This window comes from Gadus chalcogrammus, chromosome 11 (genome assembly GCF_026213295.1).
Source record: "Gadus chalcogrammus isolate NIFS_2021 chromosome 11, NIFS_Gcha_1.0, whole genome shotgun sequence".
NCBI lineage: Eukaryota > Metazoa > Chordata > Actinopteri > Gadiformes > Gadidae > Gadus > Gadus chalcogrammus.
Window position 1 is genome coordinate 6,036,907 of NC_079422.1, and position 20,564 is coordinate 6,057,470.

Genomic DNA, 20,564 nt, shown 5'->3' on the forward strand with positions numbered 1-20,564 from the left:
TATACCTAGTGATGGGATATGTAGTTCCCCTGGATTGAATAAAGCCGCTGGAAACGTCCATGGACTTCCTCTTTACTTAGCGAGCCTGTGGAGCACAGGTACGGTTGACTCTTGCGGAGTTTATTTAACTAATATCGAAATTGTTGCTGAACAGATTTGCCACTCCAGTAGACCTAATTGTATTTGCTTCGTTTTGTAATGCAGTACATGATACGATCGGGACTTTTCTTTTTTTTAGACATGACTTCCATTGCTAACACGAGGTCTGAACAACGTGGCTAGCAATTGCGGCCTATGCTATGCTAACTTAGCTTCGACCGCCGCTTACTTGTTAAATCTTTTGAAAACGGACCTGTACATTTCATGGTTGCAGGTAACTAGCTAGCCCAATTTTTATTAACTTTCATTTTCTTCGGTTTTAGGCCAAAATAAGCAACCATGCCCACTGCCAGGAGCTGGGTTTGTCGCAAGACCTATGTCACCCCCCGTCGTCCCTTCGAGAAGTCTCGTCTCGACCAGGAGCTGAAACTCATTGGTATAACGCTAAGGGCTCCTTGCCACATAATTATTGGGCATCATCGTTTTACATGCATATTGATGTATTCGAATGTATGTGACAACTGCAGTTGAGACTAATGTACTGTGTTTTTAGGTGAGTATGGGCTCAGGAACAAGCGTGAGGTGTGGAGAGTTAAATTCACCCTGGCCAAGATCCGCAAGGCTGCCAGAGAGCTGCTCACCCTGGACGAGAAAGACCCCAAGCGTCTCTTTGAAGGTACGAGTCGTCTTCTATCGTCGATCGATGCTAACCTGTCATTGGCCAGTGATTATAATATTCGATATTCAGATCTTCAGTGGTGTCAAGAATTCCTCGTGAATGAGGCCAAACTAAAATGGTTCATGTCAATAAAAGGGAGATGCCGTTCTCCCTTTTTGATTTGGGCTTTATAGTAATACCCATGGTCCAGTTTTCAACAAAAGGATAATGTAATGTTTATCCCTTCGTTTCAGGTAATGCTCTGTTGAGACGTCTTGTCAGAATCGGTGTCCTCGACGAGGGTAAGATGAAGTTGGATTACATCCTCGGCCTGAAGGTTGAAGATTTCTTGGAGAGGAGGCTGCAGACCCAGGTCTTCAAGCTCGGGCTTGCCAAGAGCATCCACCATGCTCGTGTCCTGATCCGTCAGAGACATATCCGGTAATCTATCCCATGGTTTAAAATGTCTGACTTGTTTTACCAGTCTGACTTCTGTATGGCCGAACACTTCACCAGTCTCATGAAAAACCTACTGCTTACTCTTTCATCAGAGGGCCACCAACATGTATTGCTCTTCGTTGAGATGAATTAAGCATATCACCAAGGTCACTTCGGTATCAAAGCCGTATACCTTGTCAATAGAACTTGCCCAGAGCCAATCCCATCCAAGCGAGAGGGCTTGGGTCGTTGCCATGTCACTGGCTGAGAGGTAATGTATGGAGGATTGCACCTCGGGCAGGCTTGATGCACAGCATGTGCTCATCAACCACTAACTCTAGGTCCTCTGATCAGGCCAGTGATTATAATATTCGATATTCAGACTCTCTATGGTGTCAAGAATTCCTCGTGAATGAGGCCTGATCAAAACATTAAAAAATTTGACTGGACTTCAAATGTATTTGACGCGTCAAGGCTACAGCTAAAGGTTTGACTTTTTCTGTATTAATTTATGACAAACCACCCCACTACAACTGGTTACATTTCTATAAATAAAAAATGGCAGTTGAGCGACCAAAACCATCAAGTGGACCTGACTTGAGGCTAGAGTTTAAACCACTACCATGTTGGAGAGTAATGATCTCAATTTCTCTTCCTTGCAGCGTGCGTAAGCAGGTGGTGAACATCCCCTCGTTCGTGGTGCGCCTTGACAGCCAGAAGCACATCGACTTCTCCCTGAGGTCTCCATACGGTGGCGGACGCCCTGGCCGCGTCAAGCGAAAGAACGCCAAGAAGGGACAGGGTGGATCCGGAGGCGCTGATGATGAGGAGGAAGACTAGGAAGGATGTTGTCCAGGCAGTGTTGGTTGATGCTGCCTGATCAATGTTTCAATAAAAAAGTTTCACTTCAATATCTTGTTTTGGGTCTTTCTGCTATAGTCAAATCATGAATACGTTTAATGGAGGTGGAAATTATGAGTATTAAGCAAAAGGTAAATATTCATATTTTGCCCGATAAGCACCCATAATACATGGTGTATAGGAATATTTATATGCGTTTTCCGGGTGAAACCAGGAAAGTTTGAAGGAAAATGGGACGCCTCGTAAATTGATTGAACGATTATTCTGTCTCAATCAACGGTTGCGCTCCCTGGATCACCGATGAAGGGGGCGGTGTGTCCACATCCAGGAAGTAATCGGAGAGCAGTTGACTACATCACTGAATGGCACGGCTAGCTCAGAGTGCATGGTCTCCTATTCTGCCCTGGTGACTTTATAAACGTAAGTACGCGTTTCGTATTTATAAAGCGATAAGGGGTTGATGAATACGACGGGTTTAAAGTCAACAATGCGGCTACAAAGACGATTGGAGTACGGAGCTAACTACTACCACCCAACAGCTGGGCTCCCGTCTAGTACTGGCAATATGCCTATTAATGTTGATATTATGCCTAGCTATCTGGTAGAGGTAGCTATCCAAAACTGACATGGGACCAATTTGTGCGACTATTTCTGAAAGCATACTTAACTGAAAATGGAGTAAGCAACAGTGTGTTCTGGCAATACATCATATGCAACTTCCCATGTCGACGCTGATCCCGTTGTTTTTTCGCAGCAGAACGATGTCTCCTGATGAGCTGGTGTACCTAGGGGTACTAGCTGCCTCGATCCCCGTCGGCTTCCTCTTTCGTTATCTTAGTGAGTGTCTCCGTACGAAACCTTGCACAAACTCATTTTACAGAGCTATTAAAAATAGCTATTAATAACTGGGTTATATTTAATCAGTACGCACCTCATTATGAATGAGATAGTCCACTTACACATTGCGAAATATCCTATGATGGTGTTTGTTCTACCTTCTTGTTGTGAAAGAAACAGGCGACGTGAAGAATGTCAAGATGGCACTAGCTGCATGTTTTGCTACTGCATAAGTAATGTTATGTCTCTCGTACAGCAGGTGTTGACAGTAAACATACCGAGTGCTTCAGCTTTGTACTGTAGATAAAATAATGTCAGGGCTACTTCAATCGCATGATGAATCAGACTTGCTTTGTGGTACTACGTGTATTTCTGACCCAATACACTCATTCTGGTTTTGCCTACATCCTTCCCCTCCAGGTCCTCCCGTGAAGCAAGGAGCAGGCTTGCTGTTGGGACTGTCCCTCACCATAGCAACCTGCCAGATCCACGCCCTCCACTCTCTGGTGACAGTGATTGGAACATGGTTAATTATCAAGAGTACCTGGCGGTGAGCGCCTTATCCCGCAGTGTTTCAAGCATGTGTCGAACCATGCCATTGTTTTGGATGATAAGAGTATTAGTGATGGCTGAGAGACGCCCCTCACTCCATGCTGTGGTTTCTCCATCGAGCAGGAGCGCCCCAGCCCTGTGCCTCGGGTGGACGTTTCTCTACCTCCTATTCTTCCGACTGGTCACATGGTTTGGTCTGCCGGCGCCAACGCCATTCGCCAACGCCATCCAGCTTCTGCTCACCCTCAAGGTACCACAGAACACCACCAAGTCACCCTCTTTCCAGCGGTATATCTCTGTAGAACAGTTCTCATCTGTTTGTCAAGTCATACATATGTCTGACAACAGCCCCTCATACTGACATGCAAACAAGTTCAAGTTTGTAAACCAGTGGACGTGGGTAGAAAATGCAAAAAGCAATAGAAAACCTTTCATTATTTTTATAACCTCAACATATTTGTACGTTGTCAATGGTAATCATTAGTGATTTACTCAATGTTATCAATGAAATCCTATCCTGAAGCTGATATATTCTACAAGTACAAGTAGAATTAGCTTGCCATGCCATATGTCTCTCTTTGTCCACAATAATTCTAAAATCGACACTCCCAGAACCCCTCCCACTCATACAACCCCACCCCACCAGCAGAGCTACGCTCATTCGCGTTACACAGTTTCACAGCCGGTCAGAGTGGACAGACCATGTTAATGAGTATTATGAATTCTGAATATTTCCCTCCGACCAACTGGTAAGGGCAGGGCTCAATCTTACATGTTATGATTGGAAATCATCAACGCAATCGATTTTGCCGCTGATGTTATAAAAGGGATTCATTCAGATTTTGGTAGATTGATTGCATCTTGTGTATTGGAAGGAGAAATATTCCATTGATCAAATGTTGATGCGGCTTTGCAGAGAGACAAACTAAAGGTCTTCTTATGTCCTTTAAACAAGATGGTGAGTCTAGCAAATGAGGTGCAAAGTTACCACCTGGAGAAGAAGAAGGAAGTGAGCTCGTTCTCCAAATCCCCCGTCATTGGTGGGCTGTCTGCAGAGCCCTCCCTCTATGACATGCTCTCCTATAGTTACTGCTACGTGGGCATCATGACAGGTATGTCAATCAAGTTGACTGAAGGACTAACGCTTTTGTTGTCTTCCCAACTTTATACAGAGGCATGATCTTTGTGTGTGAAAATTGTGTTTTCTGTGCTGTGGTTTGATGTGATTTTTACTTTTCCATCCTGTTTTAACTCTTGTTCTCTCTTTGTCTCACTCTCTTTGCCACATGTTCAATATTGTGTGAGTCCATATTCGTTTTTCACTAATAAGTTTGCCTGGATACTTAGTAACTCTTGCACTTGTCTTCCTGCCTCTTTTTTATGCCACCACCCCGAATTTGCTCTCTTGCAAATCCACTGTGTTCCTTCACTGTGCTGGCGGTATTCGTATTATCCCTGTGTATTATCATCCTCATTCATTCCTTCTGTCAACGCTGTCCTCCACTCCCTGTGCCTCATCCCTCCATGTTGTCCTCAAAGGGCCCTTCTTCCGCTTCCAAACCTACGTGGACTGGCTGAGGCAGCCCAGCCCCCTCACCCTGCCCGCCGTGGCCCCCTGCTTACAGCGGCTGAAGCTCGTCCCTGTCTATGGAGCCCTGTTCCTGGCTGTCAACTCTGTCTTCCCCCTGGGCTACGTCCGCACAGATGACTTCCTCAACGACAACTTCTTCTTCAGGTATAGGGGACACAGAATGTCACCTCAAGGTGCTCTGCTTGGTTACAGCCTATTTACTGTTAATTGGTCGTTCAGCAGGCGCTTTTATCCAAAGCAAAATACATTCAGATGCATGTCACTTAGGAACAGGTGGTGTTAGTTAGACAAAGATGCCAATAGGTTTGTTGCAGACAATTATGATCAAACCCAGTACAGTTAGATGTAGAACTCCCTTGCCGCTATACTACCCGGCCTCCTATCAAATGTCTGTGTGTTTTGAGGTGTAAAAGATTCCAAATACGTCCTAGCACCACATCAGCTGTCACTTGTCAGAGATGATTGATTGGTGTTTTCACTCTGTTTCCAGGTTGTTCTACATGACCGCCGTGTTCTTCGTGTTCCGCATGCGCTTCTACGCGGCGTGGTGCGCGGCGGAGGCGGGCTGCATCAGTGCCGGACTGGGCTGCTACCCCGAGGGGGCCATGTCCAAACCCGGAGGGGGGCCCACGGTCAGCTACAGCCCCGACCCTAACGCCCCGGTGGCTTACGACTTCAAGACCATCCAGAACATCGACTGCTACAACACAGACTTCTGCGTGAAGGTCCGCCACGGCATGCGCTACTGGAACATGACGGTGCAGTGGTGGCTGCACCACTACATCTACCCCAACTCCCCCTTCAAGGCCTACGTCCTCAGGTAGGCCCACTGGCTCCTCCATGGTGCAATCCCAAAGAGGATTGGTGTTTTATAAGTATTTCAATTTATAATTATTCTTTTCATAATATTCAATCGTTAAGAATGTTGTGAAAGTGGCATGTATTGCTTACTAAGTGGGGTTTTAGGAAATGTATTGCAGTCTAAGATCAAGAGAGACACATGGCGTTGTGTCTTGGGTGTAGCTTTGGGTATATCCCTGGAGCATTTCAGATGACAAATCTTTGAAAAAACCTTCCATATTTACACAGTTTCTATTATTGGCCGCAGATTGGCAAGAATATATACATTTAATCTTAAATTCAGAATACAGCCAACGTTTCATGTCTGGCTAATGCACCCACAGTTTTAGCTGGAAGCTCAGTATTTTTAATTAAGCCACAGAACCTAGCGTTAACTATAGGTGTCCGGGAAACTATACCGTAACTCGGACGTGGACATTAAATACATTGCTGCTCAGAAGGAGCTTCACTATCCACAGCCCCGCCATTCTGCCGGCGATTTGAGTTTGCCCTGCAGAAGGGTCTGGAGAAGAGCAATACATTTCTTTCTAGTTTCGATACGTTTTTGAGGGAGCCAGTCACCAAGCTGGCTTTTCCACCTGGCGCGCTATTGGCTGGTTTAACACAATGACGACAGGTAAGCAAGCAGCCAATTGCGTACAGAGTAATTTAAACTAGGCCCATTGATCAGGCCATTTGAGCTGAAGAAACTGACAGCAGCTTCTCCAGACCAACTTGCAATCTACGATTGAGCTTGGACTGGCAATAGCCAGGCTAATGTTGATCATATAAGTTAAATTACCACGTCGTTCCTCATCTCACCATCTACTATGCCCCCCGCCTCCCCCTAAAGGGCTGGCTGGACCATGTTCATCAGCGCCTATTGGCACGGCCTCCACCCTGGCTACTACCTGTCCTTCCTCACCATACCGCTGTGCATCGCCGCCGAGTCGGCCATGGAGGGGTCGGTCCGCGCCCGGCTGGGCCCCGGGGGCCAGAGCGCCTTCGACTGGGTGCACTGGTTCCTCAAGATGCGGGCCTACGACTACATGTGCATGGGCTTCGTGCTGCTGAAGGCCGGCGACACGGTCCACTACTGGACGTCCATCTACTTCATCATCCACGTCCTCGCCGTCGGCTGCATCGTGTTAGGTCGGCTGACGAGAGGCGGCAAGAGGGGGGAGAAGAGGGGAGAGAAAGAGGAGGGAAAGGTGGAGGAGATGGAAAGTAAGGATAAGCTCAAAGAGGGTATTCGAGCTAAGCAGGACTGAGCTGGAGTGGTGGGAGGTGACAGTGGATTGGGTAATGCCAATACAGCTTAACATTGAATTTACATTGCAAATTACATGCTGTCGTGTTTACCAATTTTTAAATGTTTTGCCGTTCCTGTGTCAGTATAATGTTCTCCCTCACAGGAAGCTCCAACTCATGATTACGTAACGACGCAACACTTCCAGGAAATAGTGTGTTAAACCATTTGAACGTACTGTACATATATACTCCCCAGCAAGTATTACGCCACACCAGGCGAACTACGTCTGGGATCGGTTAATGCTATTTTTGTGACAATGAGATGTACACAGATAATACTCAGCACACGCATTGATGATCTGTTTTTGTGTGATGATACTTTACTTCCAAGTCATGAAAAGGTTTTTTGTTTTTTGTTTGGACAATGATCCAGAACCCTTGTTTTCGATTTGAAGCAATTCTTCAAATTTGGGGTTGGTTAACATGAAATATAGTTCAAATAAAGAGAGTTATATGGATTCAGGGATCATGGGCAGACCAACAATGCGCTCCATAATTCACAAGTGGGAGACAAGTGAAGAGATAGTTTTTCTGTAATATACCTGGCTGGAGTGGGTTTTGTGGTTTTGTGTTTAGATATTGTGTTTTCAGAATATTACTATCACTTGTGATAAAAACCAAAATACACTCAGACATTTGTTTTATATGTGCCAATGTTCTTAGAATGGTATTTGTGCAGGCAAATTGTATAATGCGGTTATGTACTATATATGTAACTACACCTATCAGTACAGGCAAAGTTGTGAACATAACTAAGCAGGCAGACTAAACTATAAATTCAAAATAGGATTGATGATAAATACAAATAAAAAACATTTAACTGTTTACTTTAATTTATAAATTGCCAGGGTACCTGTGCTAGAATCCCCCTACTGTGGATCAATCAAGTCTTCGGAGCATTCCTTCATGTGTTGCCTAAATGGTTTGATCCGTTCAGTTGTGTCATCGATCAGTCATGTTTCAAAGGGTTGAGGCCTCGATCAGAATCACGGTTGTTACTTCACTGCCATACTGTCTGGACTGCAATAAAGAACCACTTCAGGTTTGGACCAAACATGACATTCAAAGTCGAGGTAATCTATAGCCGAGAGTCTTGAGTCAACAGCACAACTGTGTGCTTGGATTTACAAACCAGTTGACTGCCATCTCAAACGTAACTCACTATTTGTACGAAATCAATCGTGTTTTGTAGGTAATCGCAGGGTCGCAGTAAATACATATATTTTTATTTTAGCTCATGTTTGAGACCTATTTATTAACTTCGGCCTAGTTTGCTCTGTTATTTACTTTGCCAACTGCAAAGATTGTTACACTTCCATTAAATGATTTCCTCACAAACAAGACAACTGTAGTTTTTGCTGTTGCATCATTCACATGTTCGGGGGAAGATGTTTACTAGGACAGGGGCACAAAAGGAAGGCCGTTATCTGACTGTTCAATTCCCAATCTAGATTAGTAAATAGATGGCGAGAAGGTTTTTTTTGAGAGTCACCTTTTAAAGGTTTTCCGGGACATGAGGTTGATTCCTTTGTCAAATCGTGTTTTGATGTGAATTCAGTCTTCTTGAGTAAATATCTCCAAATTGAGGTATTGCAGTCCGCACGCGCTCGATGTTGTCCTGTTATATAGCCTACATATCTTTGCGTTCACATGTACCATCAGGGCTGGATAGAGACTTCCGACGCTGTGTTCGAGAGACAATTCCAGCCCCAATTTGTTTACATCGAGATGGCTTGCCCCGAGCAGTAAAGGTTTGCATGTATTCTTTCAGGAAACCTTGGAATGTGTTTAGTTCATACTATGGAGAGAATATTAAGGATGATGACAGAAGCAGGATCAACTTAATTAAGAAAAGCTGGTGCTCTGATTGGTCTTAAGACCTAATCATTGAACAAATCTATCCATGGATTCTTGTATAAAATACCCTAATGTAATAGCACCCACACGTGTTGTTTACAATGGCAGGTGATCTGCATTAGCGTTAATCTTTTACTCAATCAGAGTACACACACACACTGGCCATGGTTACCTGACAACACAAAGAAAGTGACAATACATGCGTCTAACGAATGAATTAATGAAGGGAACTTTTTGAGATGATAACAGCCCACAAATGAACTTGCTGCCAGAGACTGCATCAAATGAACCTGTATGACCAGTTGAGTATTTGGCAAAGACAAACCCAAATATATTTAAATTAACTCTTATATATGCTAACTTTTTGTCTTTATTTAAAAAAAAAAAAATGTAGGCCTTAATTGGGGATGATTAGCATCACAGTGGACACATTAGTACAGCAATGTTTAAAATTGACTTGAAGATAAAGGGTTAACTACACAAGGAAGTACCTGTGTTGTCAATAACAAAGGTCGAAGTCCATATACAAAAGGAGAGAGAGAGAGAGAGAGACATAACCGGAATCACACCGTTTCCTCTTTCCAATCTTGATCACATTATTCCGTTGAGCTCGAGTGGATGCTGGATTAAATGTGGCTACGCTTTACATCTTTAAAAAAGTACTACATGACAGTATATTGTCCCTAGGAAATGAACAGCCAGCTCCAGAGACAAGGCTCTGCTACAGCAGGTAAGCTGAGGCTGTGTGCTCACCTGTACGACCACACAGCCTCCACCTATTAGCAACAACAACTCTGTTAAACGCAACAGCAGATCAGTTATGACTGTTTTAACCTATATCCTACTGAAGGATCTTTATTATACACCATAATGTTACATATTCATACTGTAGTTAATAGATTCCTTCTGCCTCCCAGTCCAAGGAACTGGTTACACCAGCGACCAGGGATCCCCACGGTTGCGACGGGTTACCTCTTCACGGCCCGACCAGAATGCCCCTCAGTTTAACTGGCGCCCAGCCTCTGCGGCCCAGGAGGATGCAGGGCAGGAAGCGGCCGTACCCCCTAAAGACCTCCGAGCACTCCCCATGCCAATGGCCCTGAAAAGAGCCATCAGGTAGGCCCCCTGATTGGTCTGATGGTTCCCTGATTACAAATCTTGGGATTAAACAGGATTATGATCACAATTGTGATGATGGTTATGTGTGGATACAGCTATAAGGGTTAAATCTATGCTATGAATGTTTAACAACGCTGGCGATATTATAATGATCTGTATCGTTGAAAGAATGTGTGACACATCTTTTACAGTCAGGTCCAGCAGATGCAGGTGCCAGTGTTGTCCAGTTTCCAGTCCTGGAAGAGGAGCAAAGCCAAATCGCTGAGTCGGGCCCGCAAAAGTATCGGAGGATTCCTGCACTATGTCACACTCTGGAGGAGGTCCCTGAACAAGATTGGAGGTGTGTGTATGTATGCATGTATGCATGTGTGTAAATATCAATACGCGATATATCATTGCCCTTCTTCGTCTGATACAACAATCAATACATTGCGCTAAATATTTGTTTTCCATATAATCTTTTTGTTTTTGTTTTATGATTTATTCATGATGAGTTAGACAGGTAGGGAAGAGAGAGGGAAGGATATGCAGCAAAGGACAACGGCAGTAAGGACTGAGCCTTAATGGTACTCGCTCTATCCGGTGAAACTTGAACAGAAGTTAACTGGCCAAAGACGAGTAACTGAAAAACTTAGTTTGGACCATGAAGACAGACAGATATCCTGCACTTTACCCTTTTCAGGGTTATTTGTATTTTTCGTTAGACATTTATCGTTTGTCGCAGAATCGCTGTATCGCAATATTATCGGTATCGTGGGCTATGTATCGCATATCATATCGTATCGTGAGGTATCCTGTGATGCCCACCCTCAATATATATGTATAAGTGTGAATAAACATACATTTAAACATTAATTAATACCCCTGATGCAGCAAAACCAAACACTATTTTGAATATATTGGTCACATTGTTTACCTTCTCTAAGCGTATCCATTTTCTTCATTGATGGTACTGCAGGGAACTTTGGAGATGGTGTCCAGTCTTACTTCCTGTTCCTGCGATTCTTGGTGGTCCTCAACTTCCTGTCCTCCATGCTGATCATTGGATTCGTCCTCATCCCCAGCATTGTGTTCAGATCTGTTGCGTCAAATTCTGTGACCATGATGGATAACGGTCTGTACAGATTCTAGTCTCCTTGCATTAAGAGTCTTACTTACTCTTCTGGCCTCTATGAAATGCAGGATTATATATTCAGCTTCAATTGAATGCCTCAAACTATTGCTTCTTGGAGGCATTTTCTTATACTTAGACAAAAGTACCACATTATTGTATAATGTAAATAATGTGGTACTAGTTATTTTATTAGTTATGTTTTAAACGTTGTTGGTGTGAATATTGACATTACACTAATAACCTTTTATTATATATATTTTTAAATAACCAAATTGTTGAAGGAGGTTATGAAGGTATGCTCAGGGTTTCTGAGGCTCTTGTGTTGACAGGCACAGCAGAATGCAGACAGTATGACCATAAACCAGACCCTCTCGTGAGATACTACAGCTACTTCCTGGACTTACTTTCTGGAACCGTGAGAAATACAAACACACCCGCATCCATGTCCTTCTATGGATACGAACATGGAAGAAGATTAGATTAGATGGATTCGTTTTTCCACTTCTTGGTCTACATTTGATTCTGTAATAATTAACATTTGTCTGGGAAATCTGTGTATTTCCTACCCACTTTAACTTCACATACACTGTATCCTCCTTCCCATCATTAAGTTTGAATTACAAATACTTGATAATTATCATGTTCGGCAAACTGTGTGCGCCCTTGTTCCTGTAGGGCTTCATGGAGTACACCTACCTGTTCTATGGCTACTACCGCAACACCATGGTGGCCGAAAGTGACTTTTCCTACAACATCCCACTGGCTTACCTCTTCACTGCTGTCTTTTACTTTGTCTTTTGTCTCATCTGCATCACTGCACGGTAAGTTCCAGTGAAGACACACTTTTAGATGCACCAAACTGTTAGATGTTGAGGCAGACAGGCTGGTGTGTGTGTGTGTGTGTGTGTGTGTGTGTGTGTGTGTGTGTGTGTGTGTGTGTGTGTGTGTGTGTGTGTGTGTGTGTGTGTGTGTGTGTGTGTGTGTGTGTGTGTGTGTGTGTGTGTGATAAACGACCAGTCAAAAGGATAACCTGTATTCCCCATTGTTGACTGCTTGCTTGCACAGCGCGGGGACTGCTGTTCGTGTTGCTGTGGCAACAGGAGGCGGCGCCACAGGCAGTTACAGTAGGAATGTGTTCACTGGCTGGGACTTTGGTTGCCTCGGTGACAGGGCTACGAAACTGAAACAGAAAAACCTTCACTACCGGCTTCAGGTTAGAGGCTATGCTATTTTTTTGGGCCTCAAATATGATTAAGTTTATAGGATTTCTGCTCCATGCCCAATAAAGTTATTGTCCCCAAAAACCTGAACATTACTTTCTTTCCTTTTCCGTCTCTGTCTCTCTGGACCAAGGTGGACCTCGAAGAGGAGAGGATAAAGAATGAGGCTGCCTCTCTGACCTTGCGTCGAAAAGTATTGCTGTACTCGTCGCGTATTCTTCTGTCTCTCGTTGCTTTCGGCCTAATTATCGCAGCTTTCTTCGGCATTTACCGAGCCACCACCTTCAGCCAGGTCGGTGATGGGTGGTTCTACCTCCGTTTGTTTGTCATCCACATATCAAGTGATCTTTGGCTCATCATATGGTGGTCTGCTTCATTTTGTACGTGTTATCTCTGGCAGAGCAAAGTCAAAGAGACAGGAGTGCTTGGGCTGTTCTACGAGTACCTGCCCTCCATCGTCATCACCGTGGGGAACTTCGTTGTTCCCGTGCTCTGTGACCAGATAGCCTTGCTGGAGCGGTATAACCCCAGCATCACTGTCATTGTGGCCTTGCTAAGGTTTGTACGTGTTTGTGCATTTAACTGTTGTGTATGTATGTAGGTATGTACGTTTGTATGCATGTGTTCCGGTATGATTGTGTTTATGTATGTGGGTATGTATGAGAGAGCAATAGAGGAAGGGACACTGTTTTTGATTGGTTGTTGAACAACTTAAATTATGTAGTTGTAAACAACACATGCATTTGTGTCAAAAATCAATAGCAAACAAAGAGTCAGTTGATAAACCTTTCCAACAAAATTATTTCATGACTCAGGAAAAGTGTGTGTTGAGCTCTCTCCCTCTCTCTCTTACATAGGTCAGTTTTTCTGAGAATGGTCAGTCTGGGTGTCCTCTTGTTCACATTGTGGAGCCAGATAACCTGTTTTGAAGGGGTTTCTGAGGAATGTGCATTATGCCACTACAACCACAAGAGCTACCCAGTAAGTATGTTACATGGTTCATGCATACATAGTGTAAATTCATCCTTTCACTTTACTGCTTTGTGTATGACACGAATTGAAGGTGCATTTGAAAACTCGTGCTCTAGGGTTATCTGGCCGTTTTTTAATCAATGATTAGTATTATTTGTACTCTGTGCCTGACTATATGCAACCCAGTCTCCCGGAAATACGCGACACTGTCACGTCATTTAATCTATTCATTCGTGATCTGGGACACATGTAATTTAAAATTTCTAACTATCACAGCTTTTGGCCACCCGTTTCTACTTTCACCTTTTTGATTCTGAGAAATTGTGACAATTCACGGATATATTTAATGCAGATGCACTGCTCTGTAGGCACACCGCAACGGAAAAAAAGGTAGCTGCTTCATCTCATCTTTTTAGAATGAGGTAGAAATTTGGGCTTTTGGCACGAAAAAAATTAAATTACGTGTCCCAGATCACGAATGAATAGATTAAATAACGTGACGTGACAATGTCATGTATTTCAGTGAGACTGGGTTGCTATATGAGGTGACGTGACATATAATTCCTTATGTAGTGTTGGGAGACCCGAGTGGGACAGGAGATGTACAAACTGACCCTGTTTGACCTGCTCATCACCCTCGCAATGCTTGTGCTGGTCGAGTTTCCACGCAGGTAAAGTGTTCAAAATGAACGGAGTGAGAGACGTAAGGATGATTTTATACAACCTTCAGTCTGATGGATCCATGGCTCGCTTGTGTTCCAGGATGGTGGTTGACAACTCATCCAACAAGCTGATTCAGTTTGTAGGCCGTCAGGAATTTCTAGTCCCGGTCAATGTCCTGGGACTGGTGTACGGACAGACGGTCGTGTGGACAGGGGCTCTGTTTTGCCCTCTGCTGCCGCTCATTAACACTTTGAAATTTGTGATTGTCTTCTACGCTAAGAAGGTGAACACGTTGATATATACACTCAAATTTGAACTCAAATCATGATTTCCAAACATATATCCCTCCCACCCTGATTTAATTATGTTGTGTAAATGCACTGTGCTACAGATACACCTCACAGATTTCTGTGTCAAAATAATGTACTTCTTCCTATATATATATATATATATATATATATATATATTATGAATCCAAAAAAAATTGTTTCTGTGTTTTACATCATCCCTGGTGATTGGGCCCACCAGATAACACTCTTCTCCAACTGCCGCCCGGCCGCCAAGACGTTTCGCTCCACCAAGTCCAAGGTGTTCTTCCTGCTGGTGCTGCTGTTTGGCTGGAGCCTCGCGCTGGTAGCCCTGATCTACAGCATTGCCGAGTGAGTAGCTCGCTGTGTATAAACACGACGGTATTACACTCCCGACAATGAATGTTTTTCGGACAAGGGGTCCTATTTAAGTAAATACATCCTGTGCCAGCCTTCCCACTCAAGTGAGCATGATTGTGTCTTCATATCCCGCTCAGGATCCACCCTTCGATGAGCTGCGGGCCCTTCCGCTCTCTCACCTCAATGTGGACAATCGTTCCTCTTTCGTTCTATAGCCTCTCCTTAACGACACAAGGCTTCCTCTACTTTATTGGCTCACAGCGCTTCTCCATTCCCTTGTTTCTTTTCTTTAGGTGAGTGCTATGTTATATAGTTAACTAGAATGTTACGCACAATATTTTAATGAATGACTTTTGTATGATGTATTAACAGAGCTATTATCTTGCCAACAGTGTGGTGATGTGCTATTTCATAGCCTTAGCCTCCGTTTACGGAAAAAGTGTGGACTTGCTCAAAGCTCAGCTTAAACTGGTATGTATGTGTGGCCACATACTTCCACTACTACTAGTTTGCCTTGCTTTGTTGTTTTGAATTTTTGTCTGAGTGAGTGAGCTATTGTGTGAGGTCCACCTAGTTCAAATGGGATGGACTTGCAGCTTTTCAAATGACGTGTTTGGTCTGTGGTCAACAGGAGGCCCGCGACAAGCAGTTCCTGGTCAAACAGATTGAAGAGCTCAGTCGAACGCTTGGAGTTGCAAAATAATTCACAATATAAAATTGCCAACGCCACCACCTGCACTAAGAACACTTTCTCTTAATTCTTTTGCACCTCTGTAATTTAGTTAAATATATATTAATATATATATATATATAATATACATTAATCTTGTATCAGTGCATGTCAATGTATCTGAACAAACTGTTCTTATATCCAGAAATGAAATATTTGCCATGCATGATAAATAAACCCCGTAACCTTGACACCCTCTGGTGCTGACATGTGGAAATGCATCGTTCTGTTCTTTTTGTTTACTTCCGGTTTGTATCTTCGGCGAGTAGCTACTGTAGTTAGCAAGCCAAATGTTTATATATGGTTTAATGTTGTAGCTCAACTATACTTGATAGTATTTTCTCCATATTGGAAAGCTAACTGGGTGAGTTCATGATGAACGGTGGACACGTTTTTAGCTAAGTACCAGAATAAGCTATTATTATTTAACCATACAAATGACCAAGACACTTATTTTTTCCTTCAGTACATTATCGCAAAAGACAGCTGATTTGATAACTTCCTTGACCTTATCTGTAAACGCTGAAGAATTGATTGAAGAGGGCGATCTATTGTGTTCATTCATATGGTAACTGGTAGACCAGTACGTCTATCTAGCTGCTTGCAGCGTTGAGTTGGCATTATGAACATCCTTCCCAAGAAGAGCTGGCATGTCCGTAACAAGGACAACATCGAGCGCGTGCGGAAGGACGAGGCCCAGGCTGCAGAAGAGGAGCTCGAGGCCAAACGTCGCGTGGAGCGCGCTGAGCGAGAGGTGACCACCATCGGTATCTCAATATTATGACATTGTGAACTAGGTCAAACACATGGTGCTAAATATTCAATAAAATAATAAAGCACTATATTCAAATCCCTTGTATGCATGGCTACAACTTTAGTTAGTGCTGCCCTTTTTCTGTAATGCATCAAACATATTATCCCATACATATACATTTGTTTCCCATAAATATAGGTTTTTCAATTCTCAGCTCGATGTGTATCCTTAGAGTCTCATACTGTATTTTTCTCGATTTCCACACAGGCACGCACAGAGTTTCTGAGGAATAAATCCCGAGCTGCTCTCCAACTGGAACATGGAGGGAAGACTGAGGAACTGAGTGGTCCAGGAAGGAAAGATGAGGAAACGAGTGGACGAGGAATTAAGGTTGAGGAAACGAGTGGACCAAGTGGAATCCTGGAACATCTCAACTTGTTCCCCCTGGAAGATTCTTCTGAGAAGAAGGGGAATGAGGAGTATCTCAAAGATAAGAAAGATGAGAAGGTAACCGGAATTACTTGTATCATATAATATTCAAGTTAACTAACAAAAAAAAGCACATCAGGGATAGTTTCCATCCCTCTGACCTAGCAAACATTTTCCCAGCAATTCCATTTCAGGAATTTCATAAAAGTCTTCTCCAAGGATTTTCCTGTGGTTTCATCGACCGAAATAGTCTCTTAAAGCTCTCAATCAAAATATAGAGACCTTTTGGAAATATTAATTTTTGAATGTCTCTCTTTTCAGGAGAAACAGGAGCGAGCCATCGGGCTCCTGGTGTCCCTGGGACCTCAGCCTGGCACAGAGGTAACCCCGTGGTACATGAAGACCGAGAAGGAGAAGGAGGAGGAGAAGGAGAAACGGAAGAAAAATCCAAAAGAGTCCGAGAAGGGGATGAGGAAAGGAGCCACGGAGGAGGAGAAGGAGAAGCGTGACCGTAGGCTGAAGGACATGCTGGACCCCATGAAGGACATGAGGAAAGCCCTGGCTATTAAGGACCGCAAGGAACCCAAGAGCAAGAGGAGGGAGAAGAGGCCCAGAGCAGAGATGAGCAGTGGACCCAGGTGAGGAAGGCTTCGGGGTAGAAAACACTGCTCTGGCTTTGTAAACCAGAGTTCACGTGTGCTACTTTGCAACCTAATATGCACTTAACATGTATAGCGGGGGGGGGGGGGGTGTTATGTCAAAGTGGGAATTAACAGGAGCAACGTAACGTGATGATCACATCTCAGCAGCTCAGTATGATGCACCACTCACGAGTGACGGTTCCCTGTGGTCCATAATCAACCGATGTACAATGTGTGTGTCGTATATACGTGTGTATTCATGTGTGTGTACTAGTATATCTGTTTTTATCTGTGTGTGTGTACTAGTATATCCTTATGTGTTCATGTGTGTGTACTAGTATATCCGTGTGTGTGCTAGTATATCTGTGTATTCATGCGTGTGTGCTAGTATATCCGTATGTATCCATGTGTGTATACTAGTATATCCGTGTGGGTGCTATTATATCTGTTTATCAATGTGTGTGTACTAGTATATCCGTGTGTGTACTAGTATATCTGTGTATCAATGTGTGTGTACTAGTATATCCGCGCCGTGTACTAGTGTATTCATGTGTGTGTGTATTTGTGCATGTGCGTCCTTAGCTCCATGGAGGAGCTGCGTGCGGAGCGGCTCCAGAGGGAGGGGGGTGAGCGGCGCCGGGCCCAGGCCCTGATCGACCAGAGGAACGGCAAGGTGGCGGACAAGGAGCCGGGGAGGGGGCCAGCGGCCGAGGAGCGCGAGAGGCCCTACAACAGCGCCTACTTCCCGGAGCTGGCTCGCAAACGCCAACGCAAGGACCGGGACAGCTGGCGAGACGAGATCCTGAAGTCGTGAAGTGATGTCCAGCTATATAAGGACTATAAGGGCCGTCAGGGTGCTGATGGGCAGCCGATGAACTGGGATGTGTGCTGTGTACTGGGATGTGTGCTGGGAATGAATGGTCCGATACAAAACTGGATGTTATTCAGGGTTGGTTTGAAACTGTCTTAATACGTGTGTAAGAGCTGAATAATATGTCAATCAACTTAAAAGTCAGACTTTTCTTACCATATATAGAGATGGATTACCTATGGAAATATACATCCTATTTTGAAAGTGTCCATTTTTGTGATGTATTTTTTTTCAGGATTCTTATTTCTGATTTAAATTAAAGAAACCTTATCAGAATGTGTGCGTTTAATGAACCTGCAATGAGGACATTCAATTAATATATTGCCATACGGAAACAAATTCTCACCATTTAGTACTTATATCATATATAAATATTATCGTTCTGCTTCTTAATTCTTATTTATAAATTGCAAACGAGAATTGGTGTGAGACACGCGCCAACCCGATTTCTCCTCCTAGCACGCGGACCATGATAAAGCATGTTGACGCTGACGTAGGCTGGTGGTGGATACCGGAGGAACACAGCCAGACCTCCACACAGCGAGCGGAGAAAACAACACATAGACAAACACAGGATGGATAACCTCGCCGAAGGTTTTCTGGGAATATCATCAGACTCGAGACGCGTAGCTGGGTCGGACGGAAGTCACAATAGAGCGCCTCTCAAACCGTGTTTAATTGCGGATTAGGACGGAGAGGGGGGGATCAAACAGGAGGAGGAGAGGGGGGTAGGACGAAGAGCACAACAAGGAGACGCTCTTTATTATTAGGGGGGGAAGAGGCGATAGACCGGAGACGGTAGGCTACCAGACGGTGGCGGCGGGTAACGGGAGAGGACCCAAAGCATCGCTCGAATGGTGATGCCGAGGACGAAGCGACGATGCGACGACACTGCTGGGTGATAGCGCTAGCGGGGATGATGTACTTCAACCCGGAGCGAGCGCTCGGAGCCCCGCAGAGAGAAGGTGAGTGGTGTCGGTGGAAGAATGCGATCATTCCGGTGATGCTAGAGAAAGAGCCGAGGTGGGAGGTAGTCTGTTATGAAAAAGGCCTAGACGGGAGAGCATCAGCCAGCATGGGAGAAACGCTGTGCAGATGATTGCGAATGAATATTGCACTATATCACAGAATGAGTGACTCGATACAACTGAAAACATGTTAAAGCGACATTTATTTATTTTTTATTATTTTTGATATTAGCCCGATATGGCTCCATTGCTATATTGCAATCGTATTCGGCCCTCTTAGGTCACACCAATGGCATTTTTTGACATAAATGCATCGGAAGCTGAATGGCTGCACAGTGCAATATGTTATGTTATTGGGGGATGTATGCATATGAAACCAGACATATTTAACAACGATAAGTCGTCGTAGTGTTTTCCTAATAATAAGGTTGTGTGTGGTCCCATTATTTGGCAGTGGTGTGTGCTCTGTTTTCCTAATGTGTGCAGTCATTGCATTGTGTTGGTATTGTTTTGATGAGAGCTGTGTGCATCGGAGCTATTGTAATAGGCCCCGTTACGTCCTTATTTGTATGCAGTCTGTCTGGACATCTGTCTCGGCTAAGATGAAAGGAAAATAAATGTCTAGGAACTGTGTATCAGTGTCTTATGTCCACCACCAGTACTAGCTGTGGTTCGCTACTGGTGGATAGAATAGAAATACACACACACGGGGTGATTACAATTGCATGGCTCGCGTGCGTTTTTTTGTTTTGTTATGCAGTGCATGTTTAATAAATCATATAATCAGTTATTCTAATTGAGAAATCTAGCAAACGCATTAATTGGTTAATAACAAGTATTACACTGACATTATTCACGTCTTTAAAAAAGAAGAAGAAGCAGAATCAGGTGTTTACATGTTTCCCACTCGCCTATAGGCCTTTGTAGGCTACAACAATGATCCAATTCTGAGGTTGTTTTATCGAATATTTAGAGAGCTCTGCTAAGAACTGAGACATGAGTGTTGCCAAAAGTGTTAATCATAGTCAGGCTTGCACATTGATCTTATTTAAGACGGACATCAATTAAAGGCTTTTGTTTACGAGTGAACATGAGCTTGATCCATTTCCCACGGTGTCGACGACTGACTCAGGTGTGCGTGTGTGTGTGTGTGTGTGTGTGTGTGTGTGTGTGTGTGTGTGTGTGTGTGTGTGTGTGTGTGTGTGTGTGTGTGTGTGTGTGTGCGCGTGTGCGCGTGTGCGCGTGTGTGCGTGTGTGCGTGTGTGTGTGTGTGCGTGTGTGTGTGTGTGTGTGTGTAACATGTTCTTGTACCATGACCTTGCTTGTAGTCTATCTCATATGTTGTTCTGCGTTGTATAGCAGTAATCTTTT

At 43.9% G+C, this 20,564-nt stretch overlaps 3 protein-coding genes across 12 annotated transcripts; all 3 read left to right on the forward strand.

Annotated features, from left to right (window-relative positions):
* Positions 1-9: 9 nt before the first annotated feature.
* rps9 (ribosomal protein S9) lies at positions 10-2,106 on the forward strand. 2 transcript variants are annotated; one of them, XR_008896965.1, is made up of 6 exons: positions 10-98; positions 423-535; positions 653-775; positions 1,012-1,198; positions 1,309-1,466; positions 1,858-1,947. XR_008896965.1 is itself a non-coding variant. In XM_056602475.1 (5 exons), the coding sequence occupies exons 2-5, from the start codon at positions 439-441 to the stop codon at positions 2,033-2,035; spliced, it is 585 nt and encodes a 194-aa protein (XP_056458450.1). In that variant the 5' UTR covers positions 10-98; positions 423-438; the 3' UTR covers positions 2,036-2,106. The 2 variants fall into 2 exon arrangements, 1 of the variants encoding a protein (XP_056458450.1); XM_056602475.1 differs by lacking the exon at positions 1,309-1,466 and having other exon boundaries at positions 1,858-2,106.
* A 106-nt stretch (positions 2,107-2,212) lies between these two features.
* tmc4 (transmembrane channel-like 4) lies at positions 2,213-15,522 on the forward strand. Of its 7 annotated transcripts, none has more exons than XM_056602458.1 (17): positions 7,161-8,938; positions 9,732-9,774; positions 9,962-10,160; positions 10,355-10,503; positions 11,122-11,277; positions 11,607-11,692; positions 11,953-12,098; positions 12,343-12,490; positions 12,631-12,789; positions 12,898-13,055; positions 13,355-13,478; positions 14,043-14,140; positions 14,232-14,415; positions 14,661-14,791; positions 14,938-15,093; positions 15,193-15,271; positions 15,432-15,522. In XM_056602458.1, the coding sequence occupies exons 1-17, from the start codon at positions 8,798-8,800 to the stop codon at positions 15,501-15,503; spliced, it is 2,229 nt and encodes a 742-aa protein (XP_056458433.1). In that variant the 5' UTR covers positions 7,161-8,797; the 3' UTR covers positions 15,504-15,522. The 7 variants fall into 7 exon arrangements, 4 of the variants coding, with proteins under 4 accessions (XP_056458433.1, XP_056458434.1, XP_056458436.1 ...); XM_056602459.1 differs by lacking the exon at positions 7,161-8,938 and adding an exon at positions 8,955-9,336; XM_056602461.1 differs by lacking the exon at positions 7,161-8,938 and adding an exon at positions 8,956-9,345.
* Positions 15,523-15,730: 208 nt separating this feature from the next.
* Positions 15,731-18,792, forward strand: leng1 (leukocyte receptor cluster (LRC) member 1). 3 transcript variants are annotated; one of them, XM_056602465.1, is made up of 5 exons: positions 15,739-15,894; positions 16,174-16,284; positions 16,552-16,791; positions 17,035-17,351; positions 17,937-18,792. In XM_056602465.1, exons 1-5 carry the CDS (start codon positions 15,739-15,741, stop codon positions 18,166-18,168), a joined length of 1,056 nt encoding a protein of 351 aa, XP_056458440.1. In that variant the 3' UTR covers positions 18,169-18,792. The 3 variants fall into 3 exon arrangements, with proteins under 3 accessions (XP_056458441.1, XP_056458440.1, XP_056458442.1); XM_056602467.1 differs by having other exon boundaries at positions 15,803-15,894; positions 16,110-16,284; positions 17,937-18,787; XM_056602466.1 differs by having other exon boundaries at positions 15,731-16,284; positions 17,937-18,568.
* The last annotated feature ends 1,772 nt before the right edge of the window (positions 18,793-20,564 follow it).

Bases quoted from the DNA above. Each gene is read 5' to 3' on its own strand.
- rps9 (XM_056602475.1), top strand. From the start codon at position 439: ATGCCCACTGCCAGGAGCTGGGTTTGTCGCAAGACCTATGTCACCCCC. The intron at 536-652 runs GTATAACGCTAA...CTGTGTTTTTAG, and splicing joins CCAGGAGCTGAAACTCATTG to GTGAGTATGGGCTCAGGAAC. The intron at 1,199-1,857 runs GTAATCTATCCC...TCTTCCTTGCAG, and splicing joins ATCCGTCAGAGACATATCCG to CGTGCGTAAGCAGGTGGTGA.
- tmc4 (XM_056602458.1), top strand. From the start codon at position 8,798: ATGTTGTCCTGTTATATAGCCTACATATCTTTGCGTTCACATGTACCA. The intron at 14,792-14,937 runs GTGAGTAGCTCG...TATCCCGCTCAG, and splicing joins CTGATCTACAGCATTGCCGA to GATCCACCCTTCGATGAGCT. The intron at 15,272-15,431 runs GTATGTATGTGT...TGTGGTCAACAG, and splicing joins TCAAAGCTCAGCTTAAACTG to GAGGCCCGCGACAAGCAGTT.
- leng1 (XM_056602465.1), top strand. From the start codon at position 15,739: ATGTGGAAATGCATCGTTCTGTTCTTTTTGTTTACTTCCGGTTTGTAT. The intron at 15,895-16,173 runs GTGAGTTCATGA...CTTCCCAAGAAG, and splicing joins CATATTGGAAAGCTAACTGG to AGCTGGCATGTCCGTAACAA. The intron at 17,352-17,936 runs GTGAGGAAGGCT...GTGCGTCCTTAG, and splicing joins GAGATGAGCAGTGGACCCAG to CTCCATGGAGGAGCTGCGTG.